The sequence below is a fragment of the Ciconia boyciana genome, chromosome 3 (assembly GCF_034638445.1).
Source record: "Ciconia boyciana chromosome 3, ASM3463844v1, whole genome shotgun sequence".
Lineage (NCBI taxonomy): Eukaryota > Metazoa > Chordata > Aves > Ciconiiformes > Ciconiidae > Ciconia > Ciconia boyciana.
Window position 1 is genome coordinate 33,841,285 of NC_132936.1, and position 10,210 is coordinate 33,851,494.

Genomic DNA, 10,210 nt, shown 5'->3' on the forward strand with positions numbered 1-10,210 from the left:
GGAGAACTTGGCTCACAAGGCGCTGTCCCCGGAGACAGAGAGCGGTGCGGGGTGATGAGGTTGGTTTTAAGGCGGGTGGAAGCTGAGCTGCCCGAAGGCGCTGCCCTGACTGGAACCGCGTTTCCCGCCGCTTCCCCTCGGGCGGGCGAGCGGGGGCGGGGCTCACGCGGCGTCCAACGGACGCCGCGCGAGCCCCGCCCCCGCTCGCCCGCCCCCTGCCTGGCCGCCGTCGCCATTTGCGCATGCGCGGCGCGCCTGCGCCGCAGCCCCCTCATGTATCCTGGTTCGGCGCGGCCATGGCTTTGCGGCTGCTGCGCGGCGCGCCGAGGGCAGCGAGTAAGAGGCGGGTGGAGGGAGGGAGGGGCCTGACTTTGCTGCTGAGGGGCTCCCCAGCCTCTCTTCCCCTTCCTCACGCAGGGGAGTTAGAGCGAGGGAGAGAGGGGCGGTTACCGGCCGGGACTGTTGGCGCTGGGGTTGCTGAAGGGTGCCTAAGATGGCGCCTAAGATGAGGGGTGATGGGGGCCGTGCGCGACCCGCGGTGTGACCCCCGCCTCTTCGGTCCACGGCATCTGTTAGGGCGGTGGGGTGCCACAGCTTTTGCGCCTCCCCCTATTTTTCTACAAGTTTCCTGCCTTTTTTTTTTTCTTCCTTCTAGATATTAATATTCTCCCCTATATTTCAGACCTGCTGCTATCAGGCCTCGCTATCGGTTCTGGAGGTTTTCTTTCCCTGTTGTTGCTGCGAACTTTTAAACGGTAGTAAAATATTAAGCCGTGATTTAATATTTGTAGAATAGTTAGCGAGAACTTACTGTGGTCTTGGAAGTTATTGGGTGTGCCCTTTATATGAGGAAATTCAGGTGATTTGTTCTTGGAGAAATCTAGGCTGGAGGGCAAATGAAGTAGCCTGCATAACCGTGTCTGTCCTACATGCACGCTCAGCTTAGGCTGTTCTGTAGGGCTGCAGGTCAGGCCACTTCCTTCTCCATCAAAAGTTGAGATTTCTGTGGTGCTATTGATACAATATTCCTGAAACAGACCAGTACAGCATGTGTTAATAGAAGAGCTGGAAAAAAATGTTGTTAGATGTTTGTGGGCCCTCCTAGGCTCTATTTATCCATTAGGTTAATGGCTGATGCTCCTCTCTCCTCGGAGCATACCGATGAGTGCCCAGCTCCCACTGCATGAATGGCTTTGTTATGATAAATTATGGTCTGTGGGCCACTTGAAAAGACTGGGTATTGCAGATGTTGGCTGTGCAACCACTTTATAAAGACTTGGGTTTTGCAACTTCTTTTCAAATTCAGCTATATAATTAATAAATTGGATGGCTTTGTGACTGGCTATAAAAGATGAAAGATCAGTTTGTAGAATGTGGTTTACTGATAAAGTTGATTGTTCATCTCATCTTTTTCAGAGGTACTTAATTTTGAACTTCTGTCACCTCTGTGTCAAGAAGAATGTGTTTAGGTCAACAATATCAAGTATTGCAAATGAGAAAATGGATTTTGCCTCTTCTCTGCTGACCGAGATAATCAATTTCATATCAGTACCTTAATCTGATTTTTATTTGAACTTGGACTAGAATATCAGCTTTAATTTAATTTTCTAGCTGGCTTCTCTTTCAGCTTGCAGAAGAATGACAAGATGCTTGGCAGGAGTAGAAAGATCCAATGTATGCAGAAGGATTAGATTCTTCACTGTTGATAGTCCATTATGTCATGCTTAAAGCAAAAAAAAAAGAATTATTCCTTTGGGGCATTGGCAACAGTTGACAGGCATAACACCGTTTATGTGACTGTAGGGTTTAATGTCAAGGTTGTGGTATTTTAGGATGAATGAATATGCTGATTCTGGGAATACAGGTGGATTGTTGGTTGGTGTACATATAGGTGAGTCATGTCTACTCTTCTTGAGAAGGTTTCCTGATGCGATCTCTTTAGCAAGGTAGAATAATAGTTCTTTCAAGTGCTTTGCACCCAGACTGGTACAGGGAAGATTTCTGTTTGAATCTTCCTTCTTAAGGAAAGTCAGAGCTGCTTTAGGCACATGTCCATAGCTAAAATATTTTTAGAGTAGTTTATGCTCACTGTGGACGTTTGGCTTTTTAACCAAATGCAGAAATGTCAGCCATTTTGAGAGATCTTCATAAATAATTTTTTACTTGTTTGTGGCTCTTGAATTATTTATGACTTAGGATATCTGTGCATCTCTATTTTTATACTACTTGAAAGAACTTTAGGTATGGATATTAATAGACTTTCTCCTACATTTATGTTAAAAAAAAAAAAGTTAGGACTTTAAAGGAAAAAAGTTGATGCTTTTAATTAAAGCATTAGCATGCAGTTATATAATTGAACTTAAATATGCTCAAGGTTTGCACTGGTTTTGACTACCAGCTGAATTATTTTACCATCACAAGGGAAGCCCAACTATTCTCTACCAACATTTTGGAAAACCTGTTACTAAGGGAACAACATTTTATTTTTTTAAAACTTTCCTTTGGGAAAGCAGAAGCTTTTTCTGACTCAAAAGCTGTTGGAAATGAGCCAAGACCTGGAAATCAGCAGGCTTCTTGGGGGAGGTTAGGACTTTTCCAGGAAAACAGAATGTACTGGTCTTTGCTAGCATAATTACTATTTGGAGTGTAAAATACAAGAAGATAACAGTGAAGATAAGTTCAAGCAGTTTAAAATACACTGTTTATGTGAACTGAGTTACACAACTAACACAGTTTTGCCTGCGTATGTTTCTAGGGCCAAAAATAATTATCTGTGCTGATTTCTTAGGTGTTCGTGAGTTGAATGTTAAACTAATACTTGCAGTTTGTTTTCCTGTCCTTTGCTCCCTAGTTTCTGAAGTGAGGGTTTTTCATAGGCACTCTGAACAGTCATAGAGCTACTCGGTATTAAACTCTCACATTTATGCTACACGTGTCCGTTTGTTTGATAGAGTCATCACTACTTTGCAGCTCTCTGAGAAGCACCAGCTCTAAGACAGGAGGAAGATCGGAACCTGCTAAGCAGTCACTTAAGAAACCGAAGTTACCACTAGGTCGATTTGATGAACCAGAGGAGTCCAGTATAGAGAGGGAACCCCTGGAAAGTAAGTCATGTTTTACAGAATTGAAAGCCATGTGTTAAAGGCAAGACCCTGAGATGCAGTGCTGATGTCAGTTTAAGAAGAGGGGTAGGCATTCAGCACTCCTCAGAATCACTTTGTAAGCTTAATGGTTCTGAAAAAAACAGAGGCAGGGCAGCGGGCACAAGTTGGAGCAAATGATGTATGAGGGAAAAAGTCTTCAAAACAAGGGTGGTCAACCATTGTGAACAAGTCACCCAGAGAATCTGTGATTCCTCTCCTCTTGGAGATGCTCAAATTTGCCTGGATGTCCTGACCTAACATCAGCCTTGCTTTGAGCAGGGTTGGGGCCAGGCATCTGCCTAAGGTGCCCTCCACCATAAACCGTTCTAATAGCTGGTATTGGTCTATTACAGTACAGCTATAAATGGTGGTAGTAAACTCATGAGGGCACCAGCTACTTTTTATTATCCAAAAAGCCTGTTTTATTTTTTAGTCCACAAAAGATTTCTGATTCGTGCTGTGTTTCATGGTCAGTCTTTCTCTCAGTCTTGCAGGTAATGTTTTGAAAAGCAACAACAGATACTGAGTTTACTGAGCCCACTCAGTGGGGTCCAGGGAGACCTAACGAGCTGCTGGTTGTGTTGTGTTGCAGTGACCTTAGTGGGACCGCATTTAGAGAACCTGACGAGATTGAGGCACAGATACATCGCTGCTGAAGTCACTAGAAACGTACACTTTTTTAATCAGACAGGAGAAAGACAGAGTCTCTTTTTTCCTTCTTTTTAATTAGCTGTCTTCCTTAACTAGAAGTGCTAGTTGTGCTTTATCTTATTCACCATAGTGTGATGTTCTGCTACTGTTTACCAGTACTGGTAACTCATGTTTATCTATTTCGAGGTCTCTAGGACAAGCTTTTTTAATATAGCAATAGTTTACTATGAATATCCAGATGACAAAATGACTGAAAACTTACAGTATCATCACAGAAATGGCTGCAAGCAATTTCAGATTGTGACTCACTTGAGAACTGACTCAGAGTTGGAGTTACTGTGTAAGCAGCTATTTAATTCTTGTCCTTTTATTCCCAAGAAAATAAATGCCATTGCTGCTTCATTTAAAACAAGTGCATAATTACTATCTTTTGCTTTTTGCTTAGGTGCTCTATGTTTAGAGCAAGACTCAAGGTTTCTTTTGGCTTTAAATTTAGTTGTACCTGTATATTTTTAAAATAGGACACCAGCAATAGTTTGTTAGAATGCTGACTGCCCATTGTGTCTTCGATGGTTATTAGGAAAAAACGTTAAGAGTTTAAGCTGGCCATTTGAGTTCCCACTGTTGTGTAGCTATCACGGAGAAATCTTACGAGCTTCTGCATCCACTGTCAGCACATCAGTACTGCTTGGATATTGGGATGATATCTGCAAAATAATACTAGATGCATTTGCGCTCCTTGTACTGCCAGAGGTGCTGAAATACTGACATTTCCTATCCTGGTCTGCATGAATTTTTTAACAGGCATCCCAATATGTCATTCTGTATAGCCTGTAGCTACATGAGTCTCTCTCCATCGCTGTCCTCCTTTTTCTCTGCTCTCCAGGATTTCTGTTGTTGTCTTTTCTCATTTTCAACCCTGCTGCTCATTACTTGTCTTGCCCACCAGGGCTGAGTTAGGGATACGACTGATGGAGCCCTGAGTTATGTGTATATGTGGGAGGCTCTGGAGAATCAGCGTGGCACAGGGATGTGTGGGTACAGTGAGCTTCAGGGAGCCCTGCAGTCTAGCGCAGGATGAGAAAACGCTCAGCCCAGGATGGTGCTGTGCCAAAAAGTACTTCATGGCTTGGCGATGCCTAGTGGGGTGGCCATTGTGCAGCATGGTTGGCCTGAGTTCCTACTCTTGAGAGAGGGCCTTGAGTAAGGGAGCACTGCGTAGCGTAAGGATGTTGACTGTGAGGTGCAGAAAGCTCTATGGTGTTCGAGCAGGTGGCGTAAACTAGGAGGGTGCTGGGAATAGAAGAAGCACTGCTAATGTGTAAGCATAGCATATCACTTACCGGAGAGATTTGAAAGCCCCATTCATACCCCACTTACAAAGAGTCTCCCTCTCCTGAAAGGGCATCACAGTGACGTAGCAAGCTTAGGTTAAGCGTTAGAAGGTAAAAAGTCTAATTTAGCTATTTAGGATTTTCTAGTACTTCCTGTGACTGGGGTGTCTAGTCTGGTGTCGATGAACACCAACATGCTATTTCTTGAAAAACATACCAGCATCCATGAAAACATGGTGTTTTAAAAACAAGAATAATTATAAAATCTTGGCTATAATTCTAAAATTAAAGCTAAAATTAAAACCTGAGTGCTTAAAGTTAGAGCCCTAACCAAACACAGAAGGTGACCTGGTGTTTTCGATGTAGTGGACAAGCACAGCATACCTGAGTGACACAAGTTCTTGCTGTGAGTTCACGAGAAGCTGTGGTGCTTTAGTGCCTTTGGATATTGAGTTGCTTTTTCATTTGCATAACTGAATATGATAATACATTCCTGACTGTAGTCACAAAACTCTCTGAAACTACTGTTGTATGACTCTGGGAAATGTTTAATTCAAGGTTGCCTTTAAAAACAAAGGAGAATTGATTTTGTAGTTGAAAATGAAACTTGAGAGGCAAACATCGTAGATGGTGACATCTTTATATTTGTCAACATTATAGGCATTTTAATGAACTTTCCCTGTCATTTTAGAATTCCCTGATGGAATCAATCCTGCTACAAAAGAGAGGGGTGGACCTAAAGGCCCTGAACCTACACGTTTCGGAGACTGGGAGAGAAAAGGACGTTGTATAGATTTTTAATGTATAAATGTATCTGTATTGCTAATAAGATTTCTAGTTGTTGAAAAATATAATGTACAGAAAAATCTCACCTGGATTTGTTGTGAAGCTTCTTGTTTCTGTCATGCTTGTGATGAATTTTCTGAGAGATATTATGTAAATAAACGTGATGCTGCAACTCAGTTTTTGGAGCTGTTATTTGCTCAATGTACACTTGATCTTGAATGCTATTTGCAGTATGCAAATATAAATGCAAGTATAGTGATGTAAAATTGGTAGTCAGGATCTTACTGAGATGCATAAGGACTTGGATTTATGTATTTCAACGTTTATGTAGTGTCTTGAAAGTGCTGAAAGAGCTTTGCAGTTCATGAACCTAGATACCGTTCATCAGAAGTACAGCCACCTCTGAGGAGATGAGTACTTTGCTGATGTTCACATTCAGCACCGTGGTTCATTGGTAACAGCCCCCTTAATCAAGAACCATCCCCTCTGCCTCCGTTGGAGCGGGTTGGGGTTTCTTTCCTGTTTGTGCAGAGGGGACGGAAACGCCATTTAATCTCATCTCGGACTGACGGGCTGTAAACGGCATGATGGAATGGAGGCTTAATTCCGAGAGGATGAGCTCATGACTGCAAGCAGTGTAGGGGTGCTCCATATGCAGTTTTAGAACACTGTTCTTCATAGCTATTTGCATTATCTTTTCCTTCATAAATGGAGATGTCTGTCTGAAAACTGGCTAAATGCTGCTTGGGGGAAAAATAACATTACTTCCTGATACCTTATGGTCAAAGGGGACTAATTAGATGATCTAATCTTGCAGGTCTTAAAACGAAGTTATCTGGCATTGCACTAAATATGTCTCAGTCAGACTGAGCTCAGTTCTGCATTCAAGAATTTGCCTAGTTGTAAATACTGTCGTAGAGTGCAAATCTAGCACTTGTGTGGGTGCTTATTAATAAGAATAAGCTGTCATTATTAAAATGTGTGAACATATGCTCTATTTATTTCTGTGCGAGTTCTTTTTGGTAGCCTAAACAAATGGATCTTCCCTAGTCTTCAGCTGTAAATGTTTTCTTCATCCCTTTGTGTTTCCTTCCTGGTGTTTTGCTGATTTTTCAACCTCCTCTCTTTTACTCTAGATGCTCCAGCTTATATATTCACAATTCCTATTAGCTGCTTTTGCCACAGCACCAGTGAGCATTAAAACCAAATAAAAGTTTTGTGGAGAGCCCAGGACAGTTTCCCATTCTATGGCCTACGTTTCTTTTTCCTTTGTGGATATTTTTGCCTTTTGCTGTGCCAAAGCAAGTTGTAGTTGAATGAAAGTCAGCTTTACTTCATGGTTTCTGTTGTTTTCCATTACTCTGGCTCTGCCTAAGAATGCACGGCTTTGCCTTTTGCACGTTTTTATTGGAGCATTAAAGTGTGTTAGTCCTATCACAAATCTGTACAACCTCCCTAAAACTCACCCAACTTGTAGCCAGTGGGGAAGCTCCTCATTGAACGCTGCCAGTTTGTATACCCAGTGTGTATTTTATTGGCATAGTATCATGCTAGTTGTGAGCAGATGTTTTGACTCACTGCGACGGTGTTCTGCAAAAGTACTAAGTCTGTTCAGTTAGGTTTATCAACCAAATACATCACTGAAGAGCAAAATGAGGTTTGCTAAAGCCTGTTTTTCATAAAAGATGTTAACTAGTGGCAATTAGATTTTTAACCTTTAATCGTCTATAAATTATGCAGCATGGTTTGGATGTTGGAAAATTGGTCTGTATTTATACCTGATTGATTCTAGTTGCCCTTCTGTAGTGCAACAGTTAAGTTTTCCCACAATCTATTGAAATTTTCAGTTACCTAAAGGTATGCTGGGTCAGCTATCTTTATATGCTGTTTATTAAAATACTGATGTCTAATAATGCTTTGCCTCTTCAGTTGCTAGTGAGTTGTAAAATACTTCATCACACAACACACCACCTTTTCAAATAGGAAGCAGAAATTTTATTTAGAAACTTCTGCCTTTTCTGCATCGTTATTAATGGCTTTAACATCTTAATTAGCAAAGAGGCAGTAACACTACCACAGTTACTTTATTTTTGAATTCCAAATCTTACTTTCCTTATGCATGGATTGTTGCATGTGTTCATTATCTTCTCCTACCAGGTTTTACCCTTCCCAGCACATGCTCCGTGAGTGTTTACCTAGTTCCACTTCTTGGCATTCCTGATTTTCAATTCTAATTGCTACCTTCAGCAGAGACTGCAGCTGCAATCCTCCCTGGCTGCAGAATTGCGCCTTTTTGATTTAGCATATGAAGAACTGGTCTCACTTTTCCATGGTTTTCTTCATGTTTCAGTTAGTTATCTTCAGTTTCCCCTGCTTTGTGATCAAGGGCTGACCCCAGTGCTCTCCCGGCCCCTGCGTGTCTGCTTTCATGCAGGGATGCCTGCTGCTGCCAGAGCCACAGGCAGTCATTTTTGCCGGAGCTCAGGCGGGTCCTAGGCACTCCCTGCCCGCATCCATGGAGCACCTGGATTTGGAAGCTGCTCCTGAGAGCACTGTCTGTACCAACACGACAGAGTGCTGCACAAAGGCAGGAATTCTGCTTTCTTTCAAAATAAAGGGCTCTTGCTAACTGATGTCAATAGCTGTCAAGGAGTAGGCACTGAGGAAAGAGAGGATAGCAGGCCCTCTCTACCACCTCCCAGGCCAGCACCAGTAACCACCAAGTATTTGCTTAATTTGGTGAGGGAGTGTGTCAATAAAAGGTAAGAAACCGAACATTTGGGCAAAATAACATGTAACAGCCAACGAGCGAATGCCATGGGGCCTTTTTGTGTGGTCTGGCAATCTGGCATTTACCAAAAAGAGGAGTCCTAGGCTCCGGTAATAAGTCCAAAGTAATGTCCTGCAGTGCTGCAAAACCACTTGTCGTATCTGTCAAAACCAAGCATGGTTTGAATGCAACAACCGATACAATGATATTGTAGGGCATAAACGATTTGTTGCCAGTTTGTTTTCTTGCAGTGTCTGCAGTTAGGAAAGAAGCACTTCAGCGCTTTTCCACTGCTGTCTTCCTGCTCTTTCCAGATGATTAATATCAGCAGTTCACTGGGATACAGCACTAGGGTAAAGCCATGACTTGTGGCATTAGCCATTAGATTAGCCACAGGTATGTTTTTTTCATAAGTCCTGACTGAATCTATTTTTGTAGCTCTTTTTGTTAGTATAACAGTGTAAAGCAGCAGGGGTTGTATTTCTGTTCTCTTAAATTTCTGGGAGACAAAGGAAAATTGTTTCCCCTGTGTAAGCAAATTCTTGTAGTACTGGAGGATGCTTGCTGCTCCATTTTGTTTTCTTGACTAAAAAGCTGTATGGTGCATTTCCGCAGTAGGTTTTCTTTTTTAAAGTTAAACTTGTTTCTGCTAGCTTGCATAGGTACATTTGGTACATTACTAAAATTATGAAGCCTTTATTGTTTGAAGGAATTGCTCTGTAATTACTTTATTACAAAATATATAAAGTTGCACTCTACACTTAAAGAAAATGTTTGTTATATATTGCCTTGTTTGGAAAGTATATATTTCAGTGCTGATTTTACTAAGTTAAAATGCAAGGTTTATTATATAGTTGCATGAGAGTAAAGTTACCCTTTATGGTAGCAGATGTTTGTAAAGGACTGTAGAATGTCGTTATAAAACTTTACTACTTTTTCAGTAGACTGCAATAAATGATCACAAATTCCAGCGATGTGTAGTGACAGATATGTTACATGTCTTTTTATGACACTTATTTTGGTATCATTATTTCAAAAGGACCACAACACCTTGTTCTGAAGCAAGTGTATTCATCTGTAAGAGAAGAGGATTTGGAAGTTCTGTGTTTTTTGTAATTGTTCATCAGTCACTAACATAGCATCAAGCATATCAAAGCATAAGGAAATTATTTGAGATGCTGGCCAAACCCATAAAAATCTGTGGTCGCTTTCATGCTTTTATAACATGCACTATGAAAATGCCTTTGCTTAGCGGGCAGTTGGTGTTTCATGTCAGACCCGCTGAGATGCGCAGTCTGCATTCTGATGTCGGTATGCCCGTGCTCCCTCTTACACCTTGGTAACTGGTGGTAGGGGGTGGTCACGTGTAATCTTCCCAAGGGCTTTTGGTGCAGAAAGGGTGGCACAGTAGAAATCGAATCATAATTATAAAATTAGGTTTTGCAAATCCTGAGAAGAGAGCTCTATTTAAAACGAGTGCTGTGAAGAGTGGAACTAATGAAGCCCCGTTTCCTGTGAATGTCTTG

The 10,210-nt window shown here is 41.8% G+C and overlaps 1 protein-coding gene across 3 annotated transcripts; it reads left to right on the forward strand.

Annotated features, from left to right (window-relative positions):
* The first annotated feature begins 236 nt into the window (after positions 1–236).
* SDHAF4 (succinate dehydrogenase complex assembly factor 4) lies at positions 237–9,661 on the forward strand. Of its 3 annotated transcripts, none has more exons than XM_072855262.1 (4): positions 257–336; positions 683–755; positions 2,952–3,104; positions 5,820–9,659. In XM_072855262.1, exons 1-4 carry the CDS (start codon positions 274–276, stop codon positions 5,927–5,929), a joined length of 399 nt encoding a protein of 132 aa, XP_072711363.1. In that variant the 5' UTR covers positions 257–273; the 3' UTR covers positions 5,930–9,659. The 3 variants fall into 3 exon arrangements, with proteins under 3 accessions (XP_072711364.1, XP_072711363.1, XP_072711365.1); XM_072855264.1 differs by having other exon boundaries at positions 262–336; positions 2,971–3,104; positions 5,820–9,661; XM_072855263.1 differs by lacking the exon at positions 683–755 and having other exon boundaries at positions 237–336; positions 5,820–6,108.
* The last annotated feature ends 549 nt before the right edge of the window (positions 9,662–10,210 follow it).

Bases quoted from the DNA above. Each gene is read 5' to 3' on its own strand.
- SDHAF4 (XM_072855262.1), top strand. From the start codon at position 274: ATGTATCCTGGTTCGGCGCGGCCATGGCTTTGCGGCTGCTGCGCGGCG. The intron at 337-682 runs GTAAGAGGCGGG...CCTATATTTCAG, and splicing joins CGGCGCGCCGAGGGCAGCGA to ACCTGCTGCTATCAGGCCTC. The intron at 3,105-5,819 runs GTAAGTCATGTT...CTGTCATTTTAG, and splicing joins AGAGAGGGAACCCCTGGAAA to AATTCCCTGATGGAATCAAT.